The following is a 15,954-nucleotide window of genomic DNA, read 5'->3' as shown; positions in this document are numbered from 1 at the left end:
ACAGATATCTTTCTTATAGTTTGTGTTTGAAGCTGAATATTAGGCTGGGGATAGGAAAAAGCACAAGTGCCTAAGTATAGAGGTCTATCATCTGAAGAACCAGCCTTGCTTGTTGTACCAGGCAACAGTATTTTTTTTTTCCTTTCTCCTATACGCAGTCCTGGGAATGCCAGCAAGTGTTAAAACTCATAGAGTATTTGCCATTCTAATTAATAAACACAAATTTGATCATTTGTTAGATCTAAAAGTTGGTTTATTTTCATTGTGATGATCTTTTTTCTTTTGTGTTCTCTTGCCAGTTCCTCCTGAAGCTATTGGCTTCTTATCGGCAGTTGGGGTCTTTATTGTTCTTTTGGTCGTCCTCTTCCTCTTCATCAACAAGAAGATATATTTAGAAAAAATAGGCCTTCCATGCCTGGAGCAGCGAGGGAAAAGGAAGCACTCTAAAGACAAGACTGGGATTCGTGAGGGGCTGGGTAAGCATGATGCTTTACATTCTCCTGAGCTTGGCAATGTGCTGTGGTTTGGGTCAGGGGAGGAGTGTCCCTGTTTCCAGGATAGACCCCATTAAGAAATCACACGTGAGCTGTGGTAGACATGATGAATGGACATTACCGAAGAATGCATTAGCCTTATGAAAGTAATGCCCTCCTTCGAGTTTGAAGAGCAGATGGGAAGAGGCTGACCACCACTTCCTGTCATCTTAGCTTTTTAAATGTCTGGGTTGAGTTTCTCTCTGACTAATGCTTGACAAAAAAAAAAAAGAAAAAAAATGGTTTTTCACTGACAAGAGCCTTGATATGTTTTAGTCTCCTTATGTTGGAGCATTGTTAACATTTCGCTTCAGTTGGCTGTGTTTGAGATTTTCCTTGCTGATGGCCACATCCCACCTCACACGGCAATAGCCACTTTTTCAAAGAGAGGTTTTTGCTCATTTAGCTCACTGAATCTACTATATCATTTACTAACCGCCTTTAATTTGTTGGAGGAAAATAACATACTTAAAGAAATAATTGACTTCTTGTTCTTAAAGGACATACTTTTATTTTCAATTGCTGAAATGTAGAACTTTGTGCTACAAGAGGTTACCATGGAGTGAAGGTTATCATCACACAGAAGTTGGGCATTTAAAGATAGTGCTCTTATCTTACAGGTAACAACTCTGCTCTCTCTCTCTCTCTTTTTTTAAAGAGTTTAATTCTCACTTTCTCTCCCATGCCCCATATGGGAAATGATGTCATTGATGGAGGAACAATCTTATTTATTTATTTATTTATTTATAAAGGTTTTATTTATTTATTTGAAGGACAGAGATCACAAGTAGGCAGAGAGAGGAAGGGAAGCAGGCTCCCTGCTGAGCAGAGAGCCTGAGGTGGGGCTTGATCCCAGGACCCTGGGATCATGACCTGAGCCCTAGGCAGAGGCTTTAACCCACTGAGCCACCCAGGTGCCCAATCTTATTTATTTTTTTTAAGATTTTATCATCTATCTAGCTATCTTTTTATTTAGAGATTATGAGTAGAGAGAGAGGCACAGGGAAAGTGAAAAAGAAAAGCAACCTCTGCACTGAAGGAGGAGGTTCAAGCAACCGCTGCACTGAACACAAAGACTGATGAGGGGCTCAGTCTCCCAATCTTGAGATCATGACCTGAACCAAAACCAAGAGTGGAATGCCCAATCAAGTCACCCTGGTGCCCTCAACAATCTTATTTTTTTGAGCAGGGCCAAGTCCTTGAGGAATACACCTTTACTCATCCTGCCTCCTGGGTATGTTTGGGGTGAGCCTGAACTCAGGAATATATTTGGCTTATTGATATGGCAGCTTTTGTAGTCATGGTTCCACTTTATTGCTGTAAGAAAAGGCATATTTAGAGATAAATGTGTAATAATTATTTATTGCTTCATAATAAATATCCCCAAATACAAGCACCTAAAACAACAAATATTTATTATTTTATAGTTTCTGAAATTCACAAATTTGAGAATGGCTTAAGGGACAGTTATAGACCAGGATCTCTCATGAGGATGCAATTAGAATGTCAGCTGCAGTCATTTTAAGGCTTGACCAAGGCTGATAGACTCACTTCCAGGATGGCAGGAGCCCTCAGTTCCTATCCAGCACGGAACCCTCCCCTTGGGGCTGCTGGACTATAATTGTGACATGGCTGCTGGCTTTCCTGAGTAAGAGATCCAAGAAAGGAGAGCAAGAAGAGGCCACAGTTTCTTTTATAATGGAGTCTGGGAAGGCCTACATTGTCACTTCCACCATATGCTAGTCATTTACTGCTTTGTACTTATAGCCTACACTCAAGGGAAGGAAATTATGTTCCATTTTTGAAGGGAGGAATATCAAAGAATGTGTGTACCTATTTTTAAATAAACACAGGAGGTAATATAGGTGCTGTAAATTGCAGGTCTGGAGATCTCTTTGGTATTGCTGCTGTTGTAGACTTATCTTTTGAATACTGTTTTGGGCATCTGACTCCTCTTCTGAAAACAGAATGGAATATTTTAAATAGAGTTTGTCGTGTGAATTCTGGGAGTTACAAATGGTCGAGCCCCTACTGTCCCGCTGGGACATACGTGTGTAGGATGAGTAGGCTTCTGCTTGGTCATGGGTTGGTATGTAGGTAAGATTCATAGCAATTCTACTTCCCCCTCTTAAGTAGCTGGTTGTGTGATCTTGGCAAATTATGGAACCATTCTAAACTTTAATTTCCTCATCTGTATTTTGAGATAATCAGTACATCCTCTAAAGGGTTGATCTAGATTAATGAATTACCTTTGTAAAGTTACCAGCATGGTGCTTAGAGTGAAAGTCCTAATAGAACTGTAGCTGTGCAGCATTAACAAAGTACCAGCCACAGTAATGGCTTCTAGGAATGCCATCACCCATGAACACATTGTATTCATTACTTAAATTAGGAGATTAAAGTTGGTGATGTTTTCTCCTTTGCAAACTATAATGGGTACAGAGAGCTAAGGTTAGAGCTATTTAAGATTTTTTTTGTCTTGTTTGACATGTTGTCTGAGTATTTTAGAGACAATTATGAATTATACTTGCAAATAAGTTGAGGTTTGAAGATAATGTTGAAACAATAACAATAAAACATGAACCAGAAGCTGTCAGCTGAAGAAACACTGAAAAATCCTTGTCTCAAACTCAGAGGGTCATAGAAAGGGAGCTTTAAAAATAGTTTAATCAAGAGACTCTCCAAATTATAATGTCTAAGAACCATACACCTTCAATATGACATTTCTCCCTTTAAAAGTTTAATTATCAGTAAAAAGTCTAATTATCACTGATCAAAAGTCTTTTTGAAAAATGTGCATCTACCCCAGATTTTATCTAAGTCTTGATATTTGCCTTAATTACCATCCTCAGAGTACTGATATCTCAGTGAAATTGGGATGTTCTCAACAGAATTTGGCAAATGTAAAGAAGTAGGGAAGGCAGCCTGATATGGTGGAAAGAGGCAGGATGAAGACAGCCAGAGCTTAGTTTTGCCACTAATTAGCTGTGATATTTTGGGAAACTCACTTCACCTCTATGGGCCTTAAGTCCTCATTTTCAGTGTTGAGTCTGGGCTAGGTTTCTCCCAATTTCTCCCGTGTACTCTTCTTGGATTCTTAGGGTTATCATAGCAATTTCTTCTTTAGACCTCAGCCTATGAATGGAAGCGAACTAACAATAATTACTGAAAGTCAACTAGAACATCCCACTCTTAGATTGAAGAATATGAAATGCCATTTTTATAGGTCAAAAATGGCTATCTGCAAGCTAATCATTATAATCCAATATGTGTGAGGTTCTGAAGAATAAAATAATTCACCTGCGTAGTAATATTACAGAGGCAGGAGTGACAATCTATTTTCTGAAGCCATCATGCAAAATAACTTACCTGACAAAAATACTTTGCTTTCTTTTAGGCTATAAAGTTTTCAAAGTTCAAAGAACTTACACATGTTATTCTATTTGGACTTGGTAAGGGGAGAAAGAAACTGCAGATCTTTCTTCCTAATAACACAGACAGTAATAATAATTAAGCAGTGACAACTGACAGCTATCACTTATTTAGCATTTAATATTGCCAGGCACCTGCTAAGTATGTTACATGCATTACTTGATTTCTTTATGCAAGGTATGAGTGTTGTTTAGAGAAAGGCGGGTACTACTTATAACAAAGGAGGCATTGTTCAGCATTGAGAGAAAAACCTGATTAAAAATAAAACTGCCATTGTGAGATAATAGTTTTTAAAGAAGCCTAGCTTTGCAAGAAAGAATGAGAGGAATTTTTTCTGTTTTTTTTTTTTAAATTTCTCCCTCAAAACCTTTCTTTATATATCAAAGACAACATTTAGAAATTGGAACAAAGCTTCATTTTAAGAGGTACAGTGTAGAAGGGGTAGAGGATATGCTATGTGGGGAGTTATTCCCAGACAAGGAGGGGAAGAAGAAAGTCCTTCCTTTGCTAGAAGGGGCAGCCCATGGCTTGGAAAGATGTCAGGCAAAAAGATACAGAGCATTTGAGACCTTGTCTGGACCCTGAGAAGGGTGGTGGATGTGGATGGGGTTGGAGTAGTTATGGTGAGATCAGATGCCAACATGGCCTGAGGAGGAGGCAGAAAGTAGAGTGCCCTGTGCTTCCCATTTAGAACTGTGGTAGGAGATGGTCTCACTTATGTCCCATGTGGGCCAAGGGCAGTTGCAGTGGGTAGAACACACTGGTGGGAATGGAAGGAGAAAGAAATTGAAAAGCCTCCCCTGTAGTTCTTCAGATGAGCAGTTGATGTCACAGGGGATTTAGGAGTTTGTGCAAGGCCCTGTGGGTAGGAGAAGACAGCAAAGGAATGAGAGTCCATGAGCCTGCCAGGGAGTTGTTGCAACTTGGGATGAGGCAGGACTGTAGCAGAGGTTAGGAATGAACTACATGGAGCCTCCTGGAATTAGGGTCTGCTTCTTTGGTATGTATCCGTGCCTAGAAGAGACACTGTGCTTGGTTTAATGCTCTGCTGTTGCTGTCTTAAAATTCTTAATGATTTTTGAGCCAAGGTCCCTATGTTTTCACTTTGCATTGGGTCTTGAAAATTGTGTAGCTCATGTAGCCTGAAATTATCACCAGGAAGTACTGCAGATATGAACACTTCACAAGGAGAGCTGTAGGGGTAGAGGCCAATTCCTAAGAAGGTCAGGGGACCCCGAGTGGGAAATGGCACATGGTGGTGAACAAGCTTACACCTGTGCTCACTGATATATCAGAAAAGGAGTGTGGAAGTAGAAATCCCAAAGACTGGTATTTATCCAAAATGAAATTGACTGAATTACCTTGAGTGGGCAACCTGAGGTTTAGTTTCTCAGCACTGAGCATGGGAAGAGGGGCCACAGAGAAAGACAAGAGTGCCATGAGACAACATGAAGACAAGCTCTTGCACATTTAGGGAAAGCTGGTAGTCAGCTAGTGCTCAGCAGTAATGCTGTGTCAGCTGGGGCTCAGAAGCAAGGTGGTTAAAATGCAGTGATTTCTCCCCCCAAGTTGAAAAGAAGGCCCAATTGACTGGTGCCTCCCCAAGATCACCCTCACCTCTTTACTTACAACTAAATACTTTGGCTTCTGGTCCAGTAGGGGTCTCTACTCTGCGCCATTTCCTTCTGCTTGGGCTATGATGGCTGCTGTTGTTAAATATTTTTTATTTCATTTCTGTATTTAGGTCAGAATTTGTTCAAACACAACTTTGCCAATAACATTTCAATAAATAGATCCTAAGCTATTAAGTGGCAGAGTTGGGAGTTGTGTCGAAGAGCACCCAAAGCCAGAGGTTCAGATCTTAATCACACTTTTTTTTTCCCTGCCCACCTAATTTTTCCAACTCAGTCTATTACTTAATGCTTTTGAACTTCTGGGATGAGAAAAAATAAGGAAAAGGAGCTTTTGGTTTTTGTGACTGCCATATAAAATGTCACAAACTTGGTGTCTTATAACAACATAAATTTATTTTTGACACAATTCTGGAGATCAGAAGTCTAAAATCAGTGTGAGCAGGGCCACGCTCTCCTAGCTCCAAGCTCTGCCTGTATCCCCACAATGCCTTCTCCTGTGTGTGCCTATGCTCTCTGTGTCGTCTATCACTGGGTTTTGGTCGTATCCTGATAATCCAGGAAGATCTCATCTCAAGATCCTGAACTACATCTGCAAAGACCCTTCCAGCATTCATGGGTTTCAGGGATTAGGATGTCAGCTTATCCTTTTTGGGGGGGCCACCATTCAGCCAGTACAGGAGGGGGAGGAGGTGAAGGCATAACCCAGAAGTCCTTTTTAATCATTCCAAATTAGGAGAGTTGATGAAGAATTAGATATGATTCTCTTTTCCCCATTTTCCTCAGTGATATTCCACATGCATCTTCCAGGGGTTAGAACGATTCTTACAAAGAGATGCAAAAAACCTTGCCAAATATTTACAGTATGGATTGTGGTCATCAGTGAGCATGCTTTCCAACTGTAAGCCCCGTTGAACTATACTGGGTCTCAATCCTGGGACAGTTAGAAAACAAAAACAGTTTCCCAATCCCATGGCAAACTAACTAAATCAGAACCGAGAGTGACAGTGTCAGTGGCAGTGGCAGCACAAATCATTTGCTTTACAAAGAGTATCAGGTGACTTAAATTTGTGGCCAGGGTGGAGTACCATTGATGGATGTGGGGGTAGGTTCACTGCTAATTTCCCCTTTCAGGTCAGGAAGGATAGCATGTGAGCAGAGTGTCAACACTGGCCAAACCTGCCCTTGCTTCTGCCCATCACGTAGCCATCTGGTGGCTCCCCATGCGTTTCTTTCCCTACTAGTTCAATTCAGTTCTGCCTTGGTCATTAAGCGAGCTTTTCTCTTTAAGACATTTCCCTTTCCAAAGCGCCACATGTACCATGACACAACCAGCAGTTTACTTCTATACAGGGATTTTAAAAATTAGGTGTTTAGAAAAATAATTACTTTTTAAAAATTACTCAGAGTTGCCAAATTACAACCAATTCCAATTCATTTCAAGATTTGGAGAGTTTTACAAGTTTTTAGTGAATTTCACCCAAACAGAAGAGTTTGGCTGTTCCATTGATAAAAGTTCCAGTGTCTTCTGAATGATTTTGATAACTTATATTTTCCTTTTATGCCCAAATAAGAAAAAGCATTGACAAGCTTTACAAAATGGTATGAATCATGATCTAAAACAGATACAAAAATAAAAATATAAAGGGTACTCACCAGCAGGTAAGAATGGTCTCTCTTTTTTATTTATTTTTTGCTCCTTGGAGTGAGACATTTAATCATGTGCTCATCTTACAGTTGTAAGTAACAAGCATCAACTTCTTTTTACTTTATTTAGTATGATTGATGAATTAATTATAGGCAGAAAAGGGTGGGTTATTTTTTTAAGGATACTGTATACACAGTACAATCCATACTGTACTAGGAGGTTTGGATGTCATCCTTAACACTGTATTTTATTTTACCTATACCCAGAGTCTAGGTTTCTTCATCTGTAGATCTGTGCATTGGTTTTGGGCTTAGATGACTCAGAGGAATTGTAAATGAATCAAATATTTTGGTATTGAAAAAAAAGTTCAGCATTTTTTTTCCTTCCTTCCTTCCCTTCTTCCCTTCCCCTCTTCTTTCCTTTCAGCCTCCTTTCTCTCCTTCCTTTCCTTCCTTTTATCCTTCCTTCCCTCCATGCCCAGCATGGAGCCCAATGGGGGGCTTGAACTCACAACTCTGGAATCAAGACCTGAGCTGAGATCAAGAGTTGGAGGATTAACTGACTGAGCTACTCAGGTGACCCACCCCCATTTCTTTCTAATAGGATAACTGAAAACTATACATGTCACTGAAATGCTTTTTATATAATTTACAGACTTCTGGATTGCACAATAATTTATTTTGAGTTATGGAATAGATAATCTTTGAAACCACCCCCCTTATTTTCCCCACCATTTTTCTTTGAAATAGTAGGATAAATGGAATAGCCCCTCTGTACTTCTTATGTCATCCTTCTCCAGTGAGGAATACATTTTGAATACAAGGTAGTACCTAGAGTGGAAGATTCACTTTTCTTTTCTTCTTCTTTTTTTTTAAAGATTATTTATTTATTTATTTATTTGACACACACACAGAGAGATCACAAGTAGGCAGAGGGAGAGGGAGAAGCAGGTTCCCCTCTGGGAAGAGAGCCTGGTGTGGGATTCAGTCCCGCAACCCTGAGCTCATGAGCCGAGCTGAAGGCAGATACTTAATCGACTGAGCCACCCAGGTGCCCTGCAAGATTCACTTTTCAACAATCTAAATTAAAAAGTAATTTCTCTTCTGATTTTAAGGCCTTAATTTGCATAGAATATGGATTTCTCTAAATATGTGTTGTATTATGTTGAATTCTATGAAATTACTCCTTTTGTAGATTGGAAGTTTCATAAGATTCAATTTAATACATGAGACAAAAAAATTGAGAATCGAGGTGCTGTAAAAGTTTAAACACTAAGACAAGCCATGGTATGTCTTTTTGTGTTGTCTAGGTACTCATTTTATTGACTTGGTTAAGATACAAATAATTGAGAATACCTCTCAGTGGACCTATCAAAGTATGACTAATTGTACCTTGTTTGGTGGGTGAGATTCTTAAGAACCCAGTGGAGAGGTTACTGGTTTGAGAATATTTGTTCATCCATTCAGTACTTTTTGTTAGGAATCTATGTTATACTACAGTGTGCTAAGTGCTAGAAGTAAAATGGTGAAAAGGAAATATTAGTCCAATAAGGGCTATATTGGACTGTATCTTTCTTTTCCAAGGAGTAACCCTTGGAAATTAGTTAATTAAATTTTTGGACAAAGACAAAAGCAAAACTGGAAGTGAAAAGACAAAATATAAATTGTTACAAATACTACTGGGGATTAAAATAATAATTAACAAGGTGTTGAGATTTACTCTACATAGGGTTGAACACATCTTGCTCATTGTTGGATAGAGAGAGAAACACGTGCATCCATGTGCACACACATGCTTACACACATGCACTCATTCTACATTATATTGTTTCTTTTTCTGTGGAGAACCCTTGTTAATATCGCTCCTAATAGCCACTATGGACGTTTTAGTTATCTTACCCTATATCTAAATTTATCTCTATTGCTATCTATCTAAATCTATACCATGTCTATATCTAAATATTTTATATAAATATAGACACATTTAATAATAGAGATATAGAGCTCTCTCCATCTCTCCAATAATAGAGATATAGAGATGGAGAGAGAGATTGATAGAGAGGGAGAGATTATTTTAAGGAATTAGTTTATACAATTATAGAGGCTGGCAAGTTCAAAAATCTACAGGATGGGCTGATAGACTAGAAACCCAGGGAGAAGCCAATGTTGCAGTTGAAATCTAAAGCTTATCTGTGGGCCAAATTCCTTCTTGCTCTTGGGAAGTCAGTCTTTGTTCTGTTAAAGTCTTCCACTGATTGGATGAAGCCCACACACATTATTGAGGGCATTCTGCTTTACACAAAGTCTGCCAATTTAAATGTTCATCTCATCCACAAAAATCACTCCCACAGAAATATCCAGAGAAGTGTTTGATGAAATATCTGGGCACTGTGGCTCAGTCAAGTTGACCCATGAAATTAACCATCACAGGTTCTTCCTTAACATCTCTGTGTTCTTGTTTCCTTCAGTGTATAATGGTAAGGATGTTGGAAAGAGATCTTCACTTTTTAAAAACGTTTTATTATGGAAATTCTTAGACAGGAAAATAGAGAAAGAATCATATAATGAACCTCACATACCCGTCACTCAATTTCAACAATTATTAACAAAGACAATTCATTTCTAAATTAAACTCTATTGTCTCCATTTCCTTGTTATTCTTGGGAAAAAGAGGGAATAGATCTGGATTTTTAAAATCTCTCATCCTTTACTGTTTGTTTTCTTGCAACTTAGATGATGTGTTATTATCCCCTGCTCAAGAATTTGACCCAACAGATGAACATGTTACACACTAGCTGATTGCTAGGGGTGGGAGACTTTAAATTAAGTGTTCAGAGGACCTTTGACAAATCTGGGCACATTTACAGTTGGAATATGAGGAGTTCTGCTTTCTGAGCTATTTATATAAGGGTATATAATGAGTTACCTTAGAAACAGATTCTTGTGGCATTTGAGCTTCCTCTGTGATGCTAGGATATTAATAAAAACAAATCTGAAGCTCTCTGTAAGTATGCTGTGGAAATGTTTAACACCTAAGTTTGAGAACTCCCTAAACACACATCACTATTTCAGAAACAGTAGAAAATTTCTTTCATGAGTTTTCACTTTTGCAATGACTCTATAACATATGGAGGTGTGTGTGTATGTCTCTATATCTAACATATATAGTCCTGAGTTTTAATTTTGGCAGAAACTCTGGAGCTGTTTTGCATCTGAAATAGCCATAGCATGGAATTTTATGACGGAGTTCTAGGTAGACGTCTGTCAACCTTGGCAGTCCACATAGAGGCACCCATTAAATTCTTATTGCTTGGTGGATTGAAGGTCTTTCTCCCCTTCTTGAGCACACATCCTCAAGATTATATGAGGAGGCCTTAAACATACATCCTGTTGAATGGAGATACTGAAACTAACTCACTAACTTTATGGGTAGCTTTGAGGGATTTTGATATAGAGGAGATGAACTTGTTGTTTTCATTTATAGATCAGGAAATTGCTCCTAAGTTTGGAGCTTGTGCTTTTACAGGTGCAAAAGAATGGCATAATTAACAGCTTTTGTTCTCTTTGTGATATCTTCCAGAAATAGACAGTGTCTGGAGGATACCATAGGTGGCAAAAGTTCTATTTATCAGAGGACATTAGGTTTTTGTGCTTCTCTTGTCAGCAAGACAGCAATGCTTATTGTACTTTAAAGAGATACATGCCTTAAATTAAAAAAAAAAGACTTCAGTTGATAAGTAGACAGCAAGGAGAAAGGATTATTATTTGTGTAAAATAGTAGCACAGATTGTTTTCTGCACTAAAGTGAGTGTTATAAGTTTATATGCTTAACTAGCTATTTGAGTAATCAGTTTTAAGCTAGTTATTGGAATAACAGCTTTAAAATATCATTTTCTTAGCCTGACAGATGAAAGTAAAAGAAAGAGCATGTCTGTGGTCACACATTTCCATAAAAATATCTGCTTTCCTCTAAAACCCACTTAAAGGAGCAAATGCTTTGTTCACAAAAACTCTCATAATAATTGCAAGTTTGTGTTATTCAAAGCTTGCTGAGTGAGGTTGAACAACAAGGCAACAGGTATTATTCAAAGTGTGTGAATTTAGGAATGTCAAAAACATTTTGAGTCTTATTTTCTTAGTTTCTATACTCTGGGTCTTCAAAAACAGTTCTTAAAACTTAGGACCAATTAATGTCAGTGTTATAGAATGAAAATTGTTATCTGCTTAAAATCTTTTCTTTTTTTTGTTTTTCTCCAGTGAGGATTGACTGTAAAAGTGGTAATTTACAGTTGTCATCCCACAAAAGTGTGGGCACTTAATGTGAGAGGAGGTGATAGAGAAAACCTTATCTTTGGGCATTTGAATATTTCTTTTAAAATTATTTTGAAACAAAATACAAATCATGGCATTACAAGACACATTATGGAAAGTACAGTGGAATTTTCAATGTCTTACCTGGAATCTTTAGCAGAAAGTTCTCTCTCTTTTTTTTTTAAGTTGTTTTTTATCTTCCCAAATCCTTTTATCGCTCTTCTGCCCCTAAACAAGTAATGCTTACTATAGCTGTACTCAGTAGCTCATGATTCTCTGTTGGAAAGATGTCAGAATTTAAGCATTTTTTATTTTTCTCATTTCTCTTATAATCAAATACCTAAACTGGTATTAGTTTTAAGACCATTTTAGAGCAAGAGTTCCATTTAGAATTTTCTCCAAAGAATCTAAAACTAACCAAAATGTGTATTTTGTGTGGGACTGTATTTAGAAATGGGATACCAATGTGAAATGTCACTTTCCATATCAGCTGGAGGTTTTTCTTTTCATTAGTTGCTCTATTGTAGGCCTCACATTTATACTAGTATGCTTTGTGGAATGAAATGTTAGTATTTCATTACTAGAAAGTAGAATCTCATTCATTATGGATAGTAAACCCTCGTTGGACTGAACTGTGCTAACAGTAGACTTCAGGGGCATTTGCTAATCCTCAGCAAGCAAGCTTTCATATCTTTCAGTGAGAAATGGGAAGGAATTGAAAGCAAAAGAGAAGAAAAAAGTAAAAGACAGGCATTGTTGGCTTAAAATAGAAATATAACTAACATTTTGGTTTAACTGAATAAATACAATCTGTGTGACTATATATAATGCTATAAAATAGGTCACACGTGTATGTGGAATTAGTTAAGAACATTTGGATCCACGATTATGCTGCGAAAACAGTGCTCCCAGTTCTTATGTGAAATTCCCCACCAGTGGGAAGGGAAATGTGAATAAAGGAGTGTTTTCAGATGTTCTTTGACCAGGGCCACTTTAGGCAGGACTGAGAGACATCATATACCACCTACCCAGCCTCCTTGTGTTTGCAACCACAAAGATCCCATTAAGTCTGCTGCTTTTGATGGGCTCCCGGAGGGAACTGATTATTAATGTTTGCCAGACATAAAAGTATTGATATTGTCATGTTATTAGCATTACTGTTCTAAGAGCCCAGTCATCAAGGACCCCAAGAGATCTTATTTTGATAACCACTAATGAAGGAGATAAAATGTGTACGAATAGTCATTTTTGTAATGAACAATTTTACTGCCTGCTTTTTTTGAAGCTTATGCAAGCAAATGAAAAGGGAAAACATAAGGAAAATATTGAACAATTGTTACCATTGATTTAGGTTGAGAGTTCCAACCTATGTTCATGAACCTATGAACCTATGTTCATGAACCTATGTTCATTCATAGACAGAAGGAGGCCAGTATAAATAAGAATATGAGGCCATATCCTAAGACCTAGCGGAAACATGTATAATAGATTAATACTTTGTGCTGCAATGGTTTTTGGCTGTATATGAAAATTTTATTAGATATAAGATTCATATTTTTTTCATCACAAACATAGTGGGATCCAATTTAAAATGGTATAATTGTTGGTTCAGGGTATCTTCCAGAGACAGATTAATCTCACCAATCTGTGCTCTTCATAGCAGTGATAGTAGGGGATAGCAATGAGGAGTCCTTTGAGACTCTACAAAAGGTATATTCAGATATTCAAAACTAGTGATTGCCTCTTCTATGATAGTCACTCAACTAAATGCTGACAATAGGCAAAGACAAAACTAACCTGTTACCTGTTCTCATGGAGTTTCTAGTCTAGTGAGGAAGACAGATGTTTAAAGAAATAATTATGTAAGTTATCAATAAGCTATAATTATAAGTCCTAAAGACTCCACCAAAACCTACTAGAACTGATCATTGAATTCAGTAAGGTTGCAGGATATAAAATCAATATGTAGAAATGTAGAAATATGTTGCATTCCTTTACACTAATAATGAGTAGCAGAAAATGAAATTAAGCAGAAAGTAAAATTAAGAAAACAATCCCATTTACAATTGCATAAAAAATAAAATATCTAGGAATAAACTTAACCAAAGAGGTGAAAGAATTATACTCTGAAAACTTTAAACTAATGAAAAAAAATCAAGACGATGCAAAGAACTGGAAAGGCATTCCATGCTCATGGTTTGGAAGGAGAAATATTGCTAAAATGTCTATACTACCCAAGGCAATCTATAGATTTAATGCAATCCCTAACAAAATACCAACAGCAATTTTAACGGAACTAGAATAAACAATCTTAAAGTTTGTATGGAACTACAAAAGACTCAATTAGCCAAAGCAACCTTGAAAATGAAAAACAAAACTGGAGATATCACAATTCCAGATTTCAGGTTATATTACAAAATGGTAGTAATTAAAACAATATGGTACTGGCATTAAATAGACACATAGGTCAATCGAATAGAATAGAAAACTCAGAAATAAGCCCATAATTATATGGTCAATTAATCTTTGACAAAAGAGGAATGAATATACAATGGGAAAACTCTCTCCAATAAATGGTGTTGGGAAAACTGGACAGTTACATGCAAAAAGAGGAAACTGGACCAATTTCTTTCACTGTACACAAAAGTAAACTCGAAATGGGTTAAAGACCTAAATGTGAGACCTGAAACCATAAAAATCCTTGAAGAGAGGCATAGGGGGTACTCTCTCTGCTATTGATTCTAGCAACATTTTTCTAGATATGTGTCCTGCAGCAAAGAAAGTAAAAGCAAAAATAAAGTATTGGGACCACATCAAAATAAAAAAGTTTCTGTATAGCAAAGGAAAAAATTAACAAAACTGAAAGGCAACCTATGGAATGGGAAATATATTTGCAAATGACATATCTGATAAATGGTTAGTATTCAAAATATATAAAGAACTGATACAATTTGATATTCAAAAAACAAATAATCCAATAAAGAAACAGGCAGGACACATGAGCAGACATTTCTCCAAAGAAGACATAGAGATGGCCAACAGACACGTGAAAAAGATGCTCAATGTCACTCAACATCAGGGAAATGCAAATCAAAACTACACTGAGATATCACCTCACACCTGTCAGAATGGCTAAAATAAAAAACACAAGAAACAAAAAGTGTTGGCGAGAATGTGGAGAAAAAGCAACCATCTTGCACTGTTGGTGGGAAAGCAAACTGGTCAGCCACTGTGGAAAATGGTATGGAGTCTCCTCAAAAAATTAAAAATAGAATTATCCTATGATCCAGGAATTGCACTACTGGATATTTACCCCCAAAATATAAAAAGGCTAACTCAAAGGGAGACATGCATCCTTGTGTTTATTGCAGCATTATTTACAATAGCCAAACTAAGGAAGCAGCTTGTGTCCATCAACTGATAAATAGATAAAGAAGATGTGGTATATATATATATATGTGTGTATATATATATACATATATACATATGCAATAGAACATTTTTCAGCCATAGAAATAACGAAATCTTGCCATTTGCAACAACATGGATAGAGCTAGAGAGTAAGAGAAATAAGTCAGTCAGAGAAGGACAAATACCATATGATCTCATTCATATTAGTGGAATTTAAGAAACAAAACAAGCAAAGGGGGAAATAAAGAGAAAGAGAGACAGACCAAGAAAAAGACTCTTAAACTAGAAAGAACTAACTGAGGGTTACCAGAGGGAAGGTAGGTGAGGGAATTTTTAAAAAGCTACAGTTATAATATAGTACATGTTAATAAGAAGGAATAAAAGGTGTTAAGAGAGATTATTTCAGGGGTAACTGGGTGGCTCAGTTGGTTAAGCAGTCTATGCTTGGTTTCAGCTCAGGTTATGATCAGGGTCAATGGATCCAGCCCAGTGTCAGTTTCCATGCTCAGTGCAGAGTTTGCTTATCCCTCTCCCTCCCTCTCTGTGCCTCTCCCCCCATGCACACACCTCTCTCTCTCTCTATCAAATAAATATATAAAATGTGTTTTTTAGAAGAGACTATTTCAGGGAGACATAATTGAGTCTGGATTATGTCAAGCTGAGCCCTAAAATGAGATAGATGTGCTTTGGGGGACAGGAAGGAAGCCTGGGGGGAGGAGCACAGCCTCAGCAAGTAGACCCAGTGGGAGGAGCCTGTTGAAGTAAGATGCTGAAGAAGACGGACAAGATATTGAAGAACAGAGAGCAAATAGAGAGATGGTTAAAGATAAGAAGGGGTGAAAGCATGCATGGCTTCCTGAGTCCTGTGGAGGATTTTGGACTTTATCTTAGAAGCAATAAGAAGTAATTTTAAGTCATTTCAAACATGGAATGACACAACCAAATACGGGTCTTAAAAAAACATAAAGGCCATTCTGCCTTAGATATAA

At 37.4% G+C, this 15,954-nt stretch overlaps 1 protein-coding gene across 1 annotated transcript in view; it reads left to right on the top strand.

Annotated features, from left to right (window-relative positions):
• Positions 1–15,954, top strand: part of SYT16 (synaptotagmin 16) — a 260,532-nt gene that overhangs the window by 117,900 nt on the left and 126,678 nt on the right. The window contains exon 2 of the mRNA XM_032875244.1: positions 300–476. Coding sequence (XP_032731135.1) covers positions 300–476 — 177 coding nt within the window. The remainder of the gene's footprint in view (positions 1–299; positions 477–15,954) is intronic.

Source organism: Lontra canadensis, unplaced genomic scaffold, assembly GCF_010015895.1.
Source record: "Lontra canadensis isolate GAN:19392208 unplaced genomic scaffold, GSC_riverotter_1.0 scaffold55, whole genome shotgun sequence".
In the NCBI taxonomy this organism is placed as follows: Eukaryota; Metazoa; Chordata; class Mammalia; order Carnivora; family Mustelidae; genus Lontra; species Lontra canadensis.
The sequence above is the reverse complement of the archived record's forward strand: the minus strand, read 5'-3'. Positions and strand labels throughout refer to the sequence as shown.